Below are 14,933 nucleotides of genomic sequence, written 5' to 3' on the forward strand. Positions count from 1 at the left end.
CCCCAGCTGCGACTGAAACATTCAGACACCATTCATGACCCAAAAGTGTTTGTTTCGATGCCTGTCACGAATGACTTCACAACGTGGAATCCCTCAGACATGCACGCGCATGGAGAGCATCCCACGCAGCAATCACATGATGGAAGGAGAAGAGTCGTCGAGAGCTATTCCTACCAACTTTGTGAAAGCTCTTGCTGCATATATATTTGAAATGCTTGGTGATTCGGGCCATAATCGACTAAAGGTTCTCCCTCGCATCATCCCTTTGAACTGCAGCAAGCAGTGCACCATCCCACCTTAAACTTTAGCGAGCAGGGCTTAGAATATGACAGACAGCCTTTTGCTGATTCAGCTTGGAGCATTAAAGCATGGCCATCCACCTCTGTCTGCCCAGCCAAAACTTTGAACCACTAGTGGACACAGGTTTTAGACCTCTATCTTGCTAATCACCAATGACAACCACATTTGTTTTCGTTGTCATTGTTAATTGTATTTTGCGGGTGAAATTTATTGAGGAAGCCCTGTTTTGGTGAAGGGTTTCTTGTGGGATTTCAGGGACTTAGTTTATTGATTCACAATCATGCTTTTGGTCCCGAAACATACTCCAGTCAACATCACTCGAGATATGAGAAACGAGGGGATAAAAATCTCACAGCTACCAGCGAAGAGGCCAAAAGCCGAGACGTAATCTATTTATTGGAGTAACAAGTGTTCACTACAGGATTAATAGAAAAATATAATCAATTAGTCAAATATCATATCAAGTTAACAATTATTTGAGTTGCTTTTCAACAAAATATATGGGTTGAAGAGAGAGACTTTTGAGTCATTTGGTCAAACATGACCAGAACACACCAGTGTAAACGCAAATATAGTCCTTTCAGTGTTGGATAAAGAAGAAAAGTGATCCACAGAGACAGAGAGAAGAGAAAGAGAGAGAGAGAGAGGAAGAAGGATGAAGCCTCTCCGGACTCCTCCCAGGGTCGAGCCCCGGAGGCCAGGCAATGCGCTCATCGTCGCCGCCATGCTTCTTTCCCTGTGCATCCTCTCTCTCATCAAGGCTCGCTATTGCCCCTCTCCATATGGTATCCCCGCGATTGATTCTTGTTTGATCTTTTCTTTCCTTGGGGATTTGTGGATCTCGTGTTCTCAAGAAGATTCTGCTGTTGGTTCTTCTTACAGCCAAGGCTCAGTCACCGACAGAAGTAGATCACGTTGAGGTCTCAGAGATCGTCACTGAGAAGAGTGGGAAAGCTGCTGCTCTACCAGGTAATTTCACCTGCACACCGAGGGAAACATCAAGACACTGTTTTTTCTGAGAGAGATTGTGGCTAAGATCCAAACTTTGATGTGAATTCAAGAAAAACCCAAAGAGGTGGTGAAGAAAGCTGGATCTTCCTCAGAAAAATTAGCTGAATCAGCCGGTGATGGTTCAAATCTTCTGTTTTGTGCAGGGGTTGAAGATGATGAGGGAAATGCTGTAGCTCCAAAAATTGTCGCAGATGAAGCCGTGAGCAACTTGAGCAGACCTCTTTGCTCCGAAACAAGCAAGAGATCCAACGTCTGCGAAGCGGAAGGCGGTATCAGATTGCAGGGAAGCTCCCGAACCATCTTCCTACACCCTTCTTTGGCAGATCGAGAGTGGAAGATCAAACCTTACTGCAGAAAGCATGACCCCCCAGCCATGAAGAAGGTCAATGAGTGGACGATGAAGCCTTTCCCCAGCGACAAGGCACCTCCTCGGTGCACCGCCAAGTACACGGTCCCGGCGCTGGTCTTCTCGATCGGAGGATTCACCGACAACCTCTTCCATGACTTCACCGATGTCATAGTCCCCCTCTTCATCTCCTCCTACCGGTTCCATGGCGAGGTCCAGTTCGTGGTAGCCGACTTCAAGCCTCCGTGGGTGAGCAGATTCATCTTAATTCTAAGGCAGCTCTCCAATTACGACATCATCGACGCGGACAACGACGACCCGGGCGCCGTGCGCTGCTTCCCCCGCGTCATTGTCGGGCTTAGCTTCCACAAGGAGCTCGGCGTCGACCCCTCGAAGACGGCGACGGGGTACTCCATCGTGGAGTTCAAGGAGATGCTGAGGAAGGCGTACGGGCTGGAGAGGCCGACGGTGGAGCGGTGGGGGGTAAGGAGGAAGCCCAGGCTGCTGCTCATCTCCCGCAACAAGACCCGGGTGTTCCTGAACGAGAAGGGGATAGCGGACATGGCGACCAGCCTGGGGTTCGACGTGCGGGTCACCGAGCCCACCAACAAGACCGACGTCGGGGAGTTCGCGAGGCTGGTGAACTCCGCCGACGTGATGATTGGTGTGCACGGCGCCGGGCTCACCAACATGGTGTTCCTCCCGGCGGGGGCGGTGCTCATCCAGGTGGTTCCCATGGGCGCCCCGGGTTGGCTTCCAAGGGACACCTTCGGGCAACCTTCGCGGGACATGCAGCTCAAGTACTTGGACTACCACATCGAGGGAGACGAGAGCTCGCTCACCGAGCAATACCCGAAGGATCACCCGGTGCTCAAGGATCCGTCTTCCATCCACAAGCAAGGCTGGTACGCACTCAGCGAGGTGTACTTGGAGAACCAGAACGTGAGGCCTCAGCTGGACAGGCTCAAGAACACTCTCCTGGAGGCTCGCAGCCTCCTGCCTCACAACAGCAAAGAAGCTTGAGCTATGGCGTCCGCAGTTGACGAGATCTCCCCGCCCGCATTTCTTCTCTGTTCTTTTTCTTTTTTTTGCATTCGTTTTTTATCTGGCTGCAAGAAAATTCTTCCAAGTGTGCCTCTGGATCGGACAATAGCATTTGGATCTTACACAGGTGTAATTAGTTACTCATACTGGGAAATTGAATCAAAGGAGTTATCTCAGGGCCTAAGAACTTGGCACATTGCCTGCAGATTGACACTTCTCATTCATGGCTACTCAGAAGTCTGATGCCAACTTTGTTGGAGGATACTTGCTTAACTATTGACGCCACTTCTTTGTGATCTCCAATTATTGCCTCGTGGGAACTGGGATTTGTTGGTATATGGGATACGGGATCATAGATTCATATTATTTCCTGCATTCTGCGTAAACATAGTGTATTGCAGCTTACAATCTTTTTAGGAGAGTGTGAGATTAGGGATGCTTAATGAAGTCTCTCGACAGTATCGCAAGAGAGTTGAAAGATACATGGTTACCAATCTGCAATAGTTGTCAAATCAGATTTGGCAGAAGTCAAATCAGATGCATGAACATGCTATTCAGCCATTTTGGTTTGGTGTCCAGGAGCTATCAGAGAAGGATGGCAACTGCGTGCCCACACCTCTCGCGTAAGTGGTCACCGTTCTCTCTTTTACCGACGAATGAATCCCATATCGCAGCTGAAGAAACTTGCAAGGAAAAGAAGGCTCATCATCACCATGGGCAGCCAAGGATCAGCAGAATCTATTCTTGGAAGTAGCATCCTCAGGTACTGATCATGACCTGGGGCCAACCATCTAAAAGCAAAAGAAAAAGGCCAAGTTTTACTGCTTCAACTTTGTGGTGATTCTCGGGAGAGCAGCCGCTTGTCACATTACGAGGCAATTCTGCGTAGAGATCACATGCCACACAGTATGTTATTGCTCCATCATGCAGGTGGGGCGTCCGTCCTCTGCAATGGCTATTTCTCAGACTTGCAGAGCAGCTCTTTTTTCCATCGGGATGGCGTGGCGCACGATGCAAATGGTGGCTCGATAATTGTCCTTCCTGCGCCCCTCTCTCGTCCTCGCCTATGCATGTTTCGTGTATGCATCTGTACTCGAAGATGAAGATGGATTCAAAGACCAGAGTAGCATCACAACAACATGTTTATGGACTTCTGCTGCCTCCCCTCGTTTTTAATCTTTATCATTTAAAACCAAAATTACTTCTGCATATTAACTTCACCAGATTTGGTTTCTTAACTTCTGATGTTGCAGTTTTCTTGTACTTGCTTTCCTAAATTTCATCTGAGCTGGTTCTCTTGATGTTTCCTTATTTTCTTGCGGAGATGAACTCTAGTGAAGAATAGCTTTGCATGCTGTATAGTTCGCAGATCTTAAGCAGAGCATTGCAACTGGCTTTTCTACCTTGCTTTGGCAGGAAAACATTCTAGCAAAGAAACAAACTTAATCTCACACTGAAACCATACTGCTGTTAATTAACCTAGTAAAGTAAAGCTTGAGTTTAATCAAAATGAGACAGATGATTGCTGAATAGTTTATTCATCTTCTCTTAAAGAGTAAGCAGAATAAAGCGAAGAGTCGACTGATATCTTTGGCTCCACATCTATGCAGCAAGCAAGATATTGCAACCGTTAAACATGGTCTCTAAAGCATAACATCACTAATTGGAGTACTAGTGATTCACATCAAACACCAAAGACATCCATGAGTTGCAGATTCAAGCTACGGGGGATTACCTGATCTCTGAGGACGCAGCATTGAGCTGACCGCAATGCCAGTGAACATAATGACACGTTTGACGGCAGAGCTTCGTATGCAAACTAATGGAGCCAAGCAGAATCAGCAGAGAGGAAAAGTGGCCGAGATCGGAGGAACATACGAGATGGGGAAGTGAGAGGCCGCGGCATCACCTTGAAGGTCATGGAGAAAGAAAGTGACGAGCACCACAAATCTTGATCTTTGAGATTGGCCGGCAATCCGGAACAGCTTCAGTTCCATCGCCATCCTAAATTCTTCTCTATTCGGGTCAGCGAAGGGCAGAGTTTTCTTTATGCAGCCGAACCGGTCTCCATTGACTACACGGAGATGGTAAGCTGCTACCTGCCACTCTCGTGGCATGAGCAAATACGGACTTGTGTGTGTTAACGTGATGGTCGACCAAGTGACCATCTCTCTCACTCTTTGCTTGTCCGAGACATGGGTTCGGTGCAAAATACTATCACAGAAAGTTGGTAGAGAGGAATACGTAGCGGGGGAGATGGACTCCCCTCACTACGTTTATCACTGTCCTACTTTTAAGTATCATTCTTCTCTCTACATGTTGGTTTCCTCATTATAAAGTCTGTATCGATCATTTCAAATGCCTTTGACGTGCCCCCACGTACCTAATTCCTTTCCCCACTATAAAAAGTCTTCTTGTTTTGTGCCCTACAGCATCGCCATCTTCTATGCATGCACAACTATTTGGGCTTCGTGTGGTGGCAGCAAGTTAAGTGTGGTACAACCAAAGGGGCATATCTAGTTCCCTGCACCATCAACGAGTTCCATTGGAATGGGGCCATTTCGAGCATAAATTTCATTGTCTTCCACTACAAAAATGTGGAAGATGTACAGGTCATCATCGAAAAGGTGTCATCAACATATAGAATGTGCGATGCTGTGTCGGAGACATGGAGGAGGCCTTAGCGACGTGTGGATTGCACAGTCGAAAAGTGTGGACTTTCTTCTGTTCCTTTGATGTTGCTGCCATTTGTCCTCCTACAGCTTAAGTGCACCATCAAAAAGCTTCGGAGCCTGCAGTCCACTTGCACCAGAACAATTATGAGATGTGATTTCGCCAATGACTGTAGAAGATAGGAATCTCTACTTTTTGAAGAATTATGGGGCCTATTATTTGAACTTTCTAATAGAGAAATCAAAACACTAAACAGCATTTTCTACACATGAAAAGGGAGTATCTTGGCCAATCAGACAACTAAAACCAGTCAAAAAGGTCACCTCAAACAGTCCCTGCCTCTGTCAATTTTCTTGGTGATCTAACTTACACAGCTTTAAATGATGAACATGATGTTGAGACATTGCGAGTCCTCTCTATGTCAGAAGAGCCCAAGAAGATGACTATATCGGCCATATGGGTAGGGCAAACTCCCAACTGCATCACAACTTTACTGGTGTATCATGATGAATGATTGTGAGCAAGATCCTTGTGCCACCCAATATGATTTAGTCCAAACAAAAATTTAAATTGAATGACAAAGGAACAGAGTACTTAGTTTGTCCATATGTCTGTGGAGAAGAAAAGTTATTATATGGACAAACATCAATCGTTGAGCTGATGCTTTGACCTGTACCACAAGGAACTCATAAATTTCATCCTTCTTTTTCTGTGAAATATGGGCTGTCAAAAATGTCCCCTCTTCCATGTAGCTGTCTGCTATGGATCGATCGATGAATACATCTAGGTCTTCATCGGTATCAGGTCCACCACCGCATGGCAATGAAACCCTACCTACTACGCAGGGTTTCCCCGACCGAGTCATGTGAGACATGCAGGCCTCGGAGACAGGGAAATAGTGGACGAATCTATTTAATGTTTTCATCGATTGCCACGAGTGGCATCGGGCGTGAAGCATTCTGAAGGCTCACGTGATTCGTGCAAGAATCCGTCTAGACCATATTTATTGCTCACCAAGTCATCGGCGGGACACACACCATATTGTCATCTTCCCATGAATCATCTGAAGAGGATATTATCGACATGATGAAACTAATAATGGTCACTTGTTGCAGAAAGTATCTCGTCGGTTCCATATGCGAAGGCTGCCAAGGTATCCATCGAAGAACACGACATGCCTTGGATCGAAGCTGGAATTTTTTCTCGAGTCTTATTCGATACACATAATCAATAAATTTTCCTACTTACTTTTGCTGTATCTTCTATTCTCTGAGAAGCCGGAGAGCCTCGAATAAAACTGGCTTGAACCTTTTCAGGTCAAGCCTTACGTTTTGCTTGGTGAGGTAGATTTCTCCCATCTTGATCCACCCAAGCTTGTGAATGGACTTGGGATCCCTGAACACTGGATCGTCTCTGGGAAACAACTCCGTCAGCGTGCTCTCGTCCTCACCGATGGTGTACTCCAGGTACTTCAGCTGCGTCTTCCCAGCAGGCTTCGCGAAGTAGGTGCTGGCGACCCACTCCAGGCCGCCAAACGGCACCACTTGTATCAGGACGGCGTCGGGCGGCAGGAACACGAAGTTGGTCAGCCCTGCGCCGTGCACGCCCAGCATCACGTCGCAGGAGTTCACCACGCGCGAGAAGTTGGCCAGGTCGAACCCGCCCTCCGACACCACCACCTCGAAGCCTACCTTCTTGGCCATGCCCACGATCTTGTTCACGTTCACGAACCTCCTCGTCTGGCTCCTCGATATGATCAGCAGCCTCGGCTTCTTCCCCGGCGCTTCGCTGATCCTCAGCGCGTGATCTCTGTCGAGCGAGTAGGTTCTCCGCATGAACCCCATGAAGTCGGACATGGTGTATCCCATCGGCGACTTGGAGGGGTCGATCATCATGTCCTGGTCGCTTCTCAGGCCGACGATGACGTGTTTGTAGCAGTGCACTCTGGCGTCCTTGTCGTAGTCGATCATCTCGTACCGGGACAGCTTGTCGAAGTACGGCTTGTACTTGCTGATCCACCAGAAGTTGCACGAGCTAATGACGAACTGGACTTCGCCGTCGAACTGGCGCGCCGTCTGAAACAGAGGGACCAACACGTCGGTGAAGTCGTGGAAGTAGTTTCCAATGTATCCGGCCGTGGTGAAGACGATGGCAGGGACGGTGTGGCCGACGGTGCATTGAGGGGCTGCAACATAGTCGTTCTCTGATCTCACATTCACAACCTTGATATGGGGCATGACCCCATGGTCCCACTTCCTGGCGTATGGCTTCACCTGCCATGACTCGTTTCGGGCAGCTCGAGAGGGGGTGACGAGTATGACAGACGACAAATCCTTCCCAATGATTCTAATGTCACCATAGATATCACAGACATCACTCCTGTAGCCGATCTCACACAGTGGCCTCATCTGTGCCTCCACATCTACATTCCAACACAGTGGAAAGAACATGCGAAAATTGGATCAAACCTTTGGTCGCTGAGAAGCTGAACTCATCCAGCCGAGTGAACTGTGTCTTATTAAGACTCGAGTAATTTCAGTTGCTTTCTTCTGCCGCAGAACATTAGAGTTGTGTTCATCGAACATGAGACAAGAGCTCCGTACCTGGTTTCTTGGAATCGCTTGAGACTGGTGTCTGCAGACGATCGACCAGGGTAGGCGGACCGTTCACAACTTGACATCGGCCGGATTTTGGATCGCAAGGTCGGCCGATTCCCTCTTTCTTGTTGTCTGGATGTGTAGTGCAAACTGAGCTTAGGATACCACCTCAAGGCATCAACTTAAAAAGGACGATGTGAAAAGTCGTCTCGTTGAACTCGACAAGCTGTGCTATGATGGAATCCAAAGAGAAGGGAGGTGGTGGTCGCTTTTACCTGGTTTTCTTGTACCTCCAGAAGTTTTCTCCCTTGGTATAATATCAGATTCCGAGGGAGAAATCCTTAGCGTGCCTGTAAATTCGTTCTCTTCACAAAGATCTGATCCGGCGCTGCTGCTATTGCATCTTGGCTTGCTCTCCCGTGCTGTCTCAAGAATATAGTTGGGAAAAGAAAAGGAAACAGGAGCGATCGTCAGCTAAAACAGATTGCAGAGGACTACATGTATCTCTGTAAACAAGCCTAAACCGGAGATCATCCATCCGGTAGTCCAAATCAGAAGACACACCCGAGTCCCCTTTCTACCGCAAAGATCAGAAACTCGTCATGAACACAGATTTCTAACTCTTACCTGGTTGTCGAGTACCACTAAAGCTTTCGGTCGAATGCCTCGTGGAAGCTGCGTCCGTCGACCATGAGATCTGGGAAGCCACTGCAAAACAAATCGGAACTATGAGGAAGAAGAACGAGGCTGTGCCATATTTTCACAGAAAATGAACGCCGACAACTTACAGAAAGAAGAGCTAAGCATGTCAGACTTGTACATGGTAACATAGGTCAGTGAGACCAGAAAGCATCCGATTAAAACTCCCACTCCCAAACTCAGAGGATCGATTCCTCTGACGTTGGTAGCTATCTTCATCTCGCGTACAAATTTTCCGGCCACCGGCAGTGGACGGTCTTCTTCTCTTGCGGGCTCAGAAGAGTGCCATCTTCCTCACCGAGAAGGCCAGGGAGAAGCAACCGTGATCGGCCTGCAGAGCATGAAGCTCATGACATGTGAAACTCACAGTTTTAGCTCCATTGTCGGCCTGTAAGGTCGGCTTTAGAAATGTTACTAAACAAGGTTGGCCACCCCTTGTTGACCGGTTTGTCGATGATAGTAAAGCCTTGTTTGCTTTCGTCTTCCAAACCCTCGTTTACTATTCTAAGCAGATGTTTTAGATCCATGGTTTTCTGTGAGAAGCTGAATCAAGCAGGAGTGCGGATGGACTTTTCTGGATCCACGGTTTTTAGTGGCGACCACATGGATCACTGTTCTGGTATGTGGGGAAAGCACGGGGAAGCGCAAGATACAAACACCGAAGACTTTCGTGCAAGGAAGTTGGACTCCTGGATGAAACGAGACATGTAAAGGAAGTCATGGGTAGGTGAACGCCCACCTCAATCCGGACATGTTCATTACGTTGTGGACTCTTTGGCTGCCGTAAATAAGAACAGATTAAAGCAGTAGATACAGGTTAGCTTGAGGTGGTGCGCAGGAAATCAGCTAATGTAGTAAGAATTGGTCTTTTAGAGACACATAACTTAATTTAAGATGAGGAATATAGTTTGATTCTTTTCAAGTTAATTATGCTTTTTTTTTTATTGGAAAGAAAGCATTTAAGGGCCCAATGGGATGTAAACAATTTGCTATGATAAGAAACAAAAAATGTTATATTGTTGATAGGAAATACAATATCTACTAACATCGCTTGTGAGATCCATTTCTTATCAAGGAATACAAACTTCATTCTCATTTATTATGATAAGAAAAATAATTATAATTTTTTTTTATGATAAGAAAGATAATTATAAATTTTTTTCTTATTCATTATGATAAGAAAGATAATTATAAATTTTCTTCTCATTTTTATGATAAAAAAATATATTTGATATAACAAGATAATTTAATCATAAATTTTCTTTTCATCCATTATAATAAGAAAGATGTTTATCAGTTTTATTTTCATCTTTATGATAAAGAAATATTTTTCGTGCTTTAAGGTATAAAAATATATCTTAAATTTAATATAAGAATTCATTTTAAATTACTCGAGCCCGTTTAGTAACCTCCATTTACTAATTTGAGTGCCAAAGAGATCATATCAAAAAATTATTTTTAACCTCGTGTAAATGATACATCAAGAGTTTCATCTTGAAGATATCTCAAATAATTCTTCCGACCAATGATATTTTTTCTTAGTAATTATAAATTTATGAGATGGGATAATAATGTGATTGACGTGAATTAGACTAGAAGAAAAGGAAAGCAAACAACTCAGCTGATAAATCACAGATTTTGACTGGTTCTCCGATAGCAGATGGTCAATTGTGTTACTTTCATGGGACGTTGACGATGCAACAACTTGGGATAAGTGTCGACTTCAAATTACTTGTCAAGCACGCTATATTCTCTTACTCTGACATCATGAAAGAACAATATGGTGGATTTCAACCTACCAAACTAAAAGTCAATCGACCATCAATCTTCTAACATGACTTGAGGACATTCCGAACTCAACCAGAGAAATCAAACGGGTCAGATAAATACATATATCCAAAAATGATCCGACATTTTTCTTTTTATGATAGAGAGAAATGAAATTGATTCAAAATCCACGAATTTCATCTTACTAAAATCTGAATAAAATTAATTATATAATTATCCAATTCAATCTTGACTCCAGCAATTAGGCTGCTGGATACCGAAGTTGATATCTATCTGAATTAGCTTCTTTGTTGCAATCAAAACCTCCGCCAAAGCGGTAACACTTAATATAATTAAGATCATTCGTTGCCTCGGTTTCTTCAAAAAAGAGTTAATTTTTTTCTTTGGCACAATAATTTAGTTTGCTAAAGAACATTAATTAATGGCACGTACTGCAAAAGACGATCTAACCAGCATTGGTTAAACCGTCCCACCAACATAGACACACTGGTCCTCGAGTTACAATTCCAAATCCATGCCACATGATTAGCCATTGGCGCAATCATGTAACCCTAATTGAAGTGTTATTAATCCATGCATACTTTAATCATTTAGGGAACAATCAAAGCGACAGGGTCTGCCTTTTCACTACTGCCATCGATTACAACCAAAGAACACAGAGCCTCTTATTTAATTGAATATTCATTCAGAAAGGACATTGGCACGATAAATAAGGGAAACTAAACAGGGCCGGGCCACAGGCCCAGAAGGGGAAACTGATGGTTTCTCGATCACATCATTATATATAGCAAACTATATATAAGCTCATGTCAAATACACAAAATCTACTGGAAGCATAATGTGATCCGTCCCATTAGATTCTTCGGCTTCTTGTTTTCCCAGTGTTGAACCCGCGATTAATTACATGAGACTCTCATCTCCATTTCACGGATGAGGGCAGGAACTCGATGACAGACTTCCACAAGAACCTCGAGAATGGAAGACGACACCATCTCCGGAGACATGAGATTAAAACTTAATTGATGAGAATTCAGATTGCTAATGCTTAAAAAGAGAAGAAAAAGATTTGAGGAGAAACTAATGTACAAACACGGTTTCCTTCTGGATGTATCCGCAATGAAGACGACACCGAATAATAATAGTTCGGACTCTGCACTTTGGTCCACAGACTAGTCGGTCTAAGATGAACAATCTGTCTACTTGATTGTTTTTATGTTCTCTAATCATTGGTTCCGTGCCAACTTGCACAGCCTACCTACAGGAAATCTTTGGATTACAATAAGAATAGCTTATCTCCCCATTGAATTGTTTTCAGGATTCCCCAAATGATGAAGCGTAGACCCTTTCTCATCCCCACAACCACCGCGGATCGTTCGAACTGCAGAGATATGGGCATGACATGAACAAAACTACACCAACATGCAACTGAGAAAAGTTCGCTCTCCATATAAATATATGGCCATATGCTTCTCTGCAAACGCCAAGTCCAGTATCATTTTACCGAGTATGCCGAGAAGGCAAGGTTGCTGCAACTTCAAGAACAACACAGACTTATCCTCCGATCCACTTGACAGTTCTGAAGATGATAAGACCCTTTGTTTTAGTTGAGTTCCCTGGCTGGGACTGAACTTGTTCTACACAAGTTGGGTCATTATAGTTTTTCTTTACATGAAAGTATGGGGAAGATTTGGGCCTGCGAACAAGGACAGAGACAGCTTGCACGGTCATACCAACCAGTGACCGGTCCTTCTCAGGCAGTGACGGTGAATGGGGGCCAAACCAACCAGAATGCGCCGAGAAAGCAAGCTGGATTTGGCACTTCCGGTCACTGGTCAAACCCCATTAGACCGAGGTCAGTCCATTGCCTGAGAGAAAGCTACCAACATAAGGTGACAGATGGGTAGACTCCTACATGATCCTACGAAGCCTCTCTCTCTCTCTCTCTTTGCTTTTTTGTTCTACCTCTATCAGAAAATGCCGCGAGAGGTGTTAGGTGACGGCCCAAGCAGATGCAATGACTGTGCTTCCTTATTTGATTTGTCTGCTTCCCAGCCCATGTGCTGTCCATAAACAATTCCCCGTGGACAACAGCGACCCCTTGCCAAATCTCTCCTCCGTTCCCTCGCACGCCTTTTAAAGTGCCTGCACCATCGGCATCCACAGGCATTCATCGGCTCTTTTATCATTTGGAGGTGGACAGCAAACGGACCAGTCGTCCCTGCTTTCTTCCTCGACTCCCCAATCCCTCCCTCTATCAACCTCTCTGTCCCTTCACCATGTTCATTTAGTTGCCGGGAGGGGTACGGAACAGAAACGGTATTCTCATGGGGAACTCTGCATGCACACCTTTTGCTGCCTCAGGTGGATCCACAAAGGTCATCAACGGCGAGGGCGGACTCGAAGAGTACGTGCAGTCGGTGAGAGCGGCGGAGCTGATGGTAGAGAACCCCGGGCAGTTCGTGTGCAGCTCCAACCATCTCAGCGTCGGGTGCCGGATCCCCGGACTGAAGGCCGACGAGGCGCTCCAGAGACGCCGGGTCTACTTCTTGCTCCCGATGGACATGCTCTTCTCGGTGCTCACCGAGGAGGAGATGGCAGCCCTTTCACGCAGGGCCTCCGCTGCAACGAAGTGGGGGGCGTCCAAGAACAATATCAGGAGGAGGATCTTCCCCGTCCTCAGTGACTTGTGCCTGCTCCCTGCAGAAGCCAAGAAAGTGAACGAGCCCGCCAGGATCAGCAAGAGGATGTCGAGGCAGCGGTCCTGGAAACCGGCACTGGACACCATCGTAGAAGTTCCATGAACGAGTGTCGGCATCAGAACGAATGTGGAGCTTCCTATTATTTTGTACATCTTTTGGTTCTCTTATCCTGCACGGATTTGGTTCGAGCTTCCACCCTGACATCTGCAAGACCTTCCTTGAATTATAATGCGCGACTTGGAATAATCTGAAGAGCGAGTCGCCTATGTAATTCTATCTCGCTCCGAACATATATCTACATGTATCTTTTCTTCCTTCTCTTTTGTTGGCTCCACGGAATGACGAGGTAAGATGATCATTATAAATGCTTCTTGATTCCTCTGGATGGACTTGGACAAGGAGATCGCAGTCCTTATGGCAAAGCCATGTTTTAACCCCAGCTGACTGCAATGGTAATATTTCGTTGCTCGACTGGACAAATGTTATCAGATTTGAACTGTTGCCTGACAGGTTGAAATCTTCTGACCAAAGATCTAACTCTGCCTAGTTTAATAAACAACTCGTATGAATTGGGTGAGAACAGATCGATTAGAAATGTTACTGAGCATGACTACTCTGAATTATGTTGATTAGAATGGTAAGAACAATAAAGCAATAAGAAAAGCTTGACCAGCTATGGAAAACAAGATCTAGCCTGTAGGCAATGGCAAGACTGTTAGATAGCATGTTTTACCGGAAGGACAGCAGAGCAACATGGCAAATGATTACACGGTATGCATCCAAACAAACTCCCTACAGTTTCAAGAAACAGAGAGGGATCATCACTTTGCCGAGATGAGATGCATCGTGTTATTTTTCTTTTTATTTTCATCATGATGATCAACACCTTGAGGTCATCGTTCCTCATTTTCTTTTGTCTTCAGCAGAGGAAGTGAGACGATCACACCACACAACACGCACGATCGTCATTGATCGACTGACAGACCCATATCTACGAGCGAAGACAAAATGGTGTTGTCTGCTTACTGTGACGAGATTCTAATCTGCCTCTCCTTGCAACCCAACTGCACTCAAGGAGGCCTTAGCCCTACGAATTTTAACTTGGAAGTCCCACCCCTGGCATTTTTATTTATCTTTTTACTGTCTTAGACTTTGTTTGTAGAGCTGATCCGATATAGAATATTATATATAGACCTAAAGCTTCTATCTACCACAAAATCACCAGCAGAATCAGTCGAGCTTTAGCCTGAGTGGTTGACCAGAGGAAGAACTAGCACTGTGGTCTGAGCATCAGGGACGACAGAGGTGGTTGTCTGAGAGCAGAGCCACTGCATTTATTTCTTAGAGTTGGTTTCCCCATCGTTTCTCCAATAATGGATTTATAGGTGGCAACGTACAGAAATCTGAGTGAGAGCAGTCCGCTCCTGCCCACAAAGATCAGCGTTACATATGGGGGACATGTGAGCGTGTTCAGGGGAGAGTCAGTGGTTCTATTCATGCCACTAAGCATTGTCTGAAGACTTCCTTAAGTTTATAGCCAGAGAGAAAAGAGTAAAGGAACAGAGAAAGGAAGGAAGTGGGGGAAGAAAGCTCTCCTATAAAATCACCCTCCTGTCTCCCAGTAATCACGCCCACCTCGAGATTTAAGTTGTCGTGTCATGGCTTCTGGCCTCCGGTTTGCAGTATGTGGTTGTGGATGGCATCTGAGTTCGCTCCATTTATTTTTCTTCTCATGGTTCTTTTTGGGACTTTGGAATCGATGAATTGAGCCAGAGC

The 14,933-nt window shown here is 45.5% G+C and overlaps 3 protein-coding genes and 1 long non-coding RNA gene across 4 annotated transcripts; 2 read left to right on the plus strand and 2 right to left on the minus strand.

Moving 5' to 3' along the window:
* Positions 1 to 836: 836 nt before the first annotated feature.
* Positions 837 to 2,877, plus strand: LOC135676039 (alpha-1,3-arabinosyltransferase XAT3-like). Its single transcript, XM_065186810.1, has 3 exons — positions 837 to 1,085; positions 1,183 to 1,269; positions 1,455 to 2,877. Exons 1-3 carry the CDS (start codon positions 956 to 958, stop codon positions 2,678 to 2,680), a joined length of 1,443 nt encoding a protein of 480 aa, XP_065042882.1. The 5' UTR covers positions 837 to 955; the 3' UTR covers positions 2,681 to 2,877.
* Positions 1,320 to 1,795, minus strand: LOC135676040 (uncharacterized). The gene is made up of 2 exons (XR_010514118.1): positions 1,656 to 1,795; positions 1,320 to 1,563 (listed from the first exon to the last, which is right to left on the minus strand). It is a non-coding gene; the product is annotated as an uncharacterized LOC135676040 (long non-coding RNA).
* A 3,581-nt stretch (positions 2,878 to 6,458) lies between the features above and the next one.
* Positions 6,459 to 9,407, minus strand: LOC103987385 (alpha-1,3-arabinosyltransferase XAT2). The gene is made up of 5 exons (XM_009405678.3): positions 8,760 to 9,407; positions 8,599 to 8,679; positions 8,247 to 8,393; positions 7,978 to 8,103; positions 6,459 to 7,796 (listed from the first exon to the last, which is right to left on the minus strand). The coding sequence occupies exons 1-5, from the start codon at positions 8,887 to 8,889 to the stop codon at positions 6,637 to 6,639; spliced, it is 1,644 nt and encodes a 547-aa protein (XP_009403953.2). The 5' UTR covers positions 8,890 to 9,407; the 3' UTR covers positions 6,459 to 6,636.
* A 3,193-nt stretch (positions 9,408 to 12,600) lies between these two features.
* Positions 12,601 to 13,471, plus strand: LOC135676041 (uncharacterized). The gene has a single exon (XM_065186811.1). The coding sequence runs from the start codon at positions 12,783 to 12,785 to the stop codon at positions 13,257 to 13,259; it is 477 nt and encodes a 158-aa protein (XP_065042883.1). The 5' UTR covers positions 12,601 to 12,782; the 3' UTR covers positions 13,260 to 13,471.
* The last annotated feature ends 1,462 nt before the right edge of the window (positions 13,472 to 14,933 follow it).

The sequence above is a fragment of the Musa acuminata genome, chromosome BXJ1-6 (assembly GCF_036884655.1).
Source record: "Musa acuminata AAA Group cultivar baxijiao chromosome BXJ1-6, Cavendish_Baxijiao_AAA, whole genome shotgun sequence".
Taxonomy (NCBI): domain Eukaryota; kingdom Viridiplantae; phylum Streptophyta; class Magnoliopsida; order Zingiberales; family Musaceae; genus Musa; species Musa acuminata.

Bases quoted from the DNA above. Each gene is read 5' to 3' on its own strand.
- LOC135676039 (XM_065186810.1), top strand. From the start codon at position 956: ATGAAGCCTCTCCGGACTCCTCCCAGGGTCGAGCCCCGGAGGCCAGGC. The intron at 1,086-1,182 runs GTATCCCCGCGA...TTCTTCTTACAG, and splicing joins CTATTGCCCCTCTCCATATG to CCAAGGCTCAGTCACCGACA. The intron at 1,270-1,454 runs GTAATTTCACCT...TGTTTTGTGCAG, and splicing joins GAAAGCTGCTGCTCTACCAG to GGGTTGAAGATGATGAGGGA.
- LOC103987385 (XM_009405678.3), bottom strand. From the start codon at position 8,889: ATGAAGATAGCTACCAACGTCAGAGGAATCGATCCTCTGAGTTTGGGA. The intron at 8,680-8,759 runs GTAAGTTGTCGG...TTTGTTTTGCAG, and splicing joins CATGCTTAGCTCTTCTTTCT to TGGCTTCCCAGATCTCATGG. The intron at 7,797-7,977 runs GTACGGAGCTCT...GTTGGAATGTAG, and splicing joins AAGCGATTCCAAGAAACCAG to ATGTGGAGGCACAGATGAGG.
- LOC135676041 (XM_065186811.1), top strand. From the start codon at position 12,783: ATGGGGAACTCTGCATGCACACCTTTTGCTGCCTCAGGTGGATCCACA.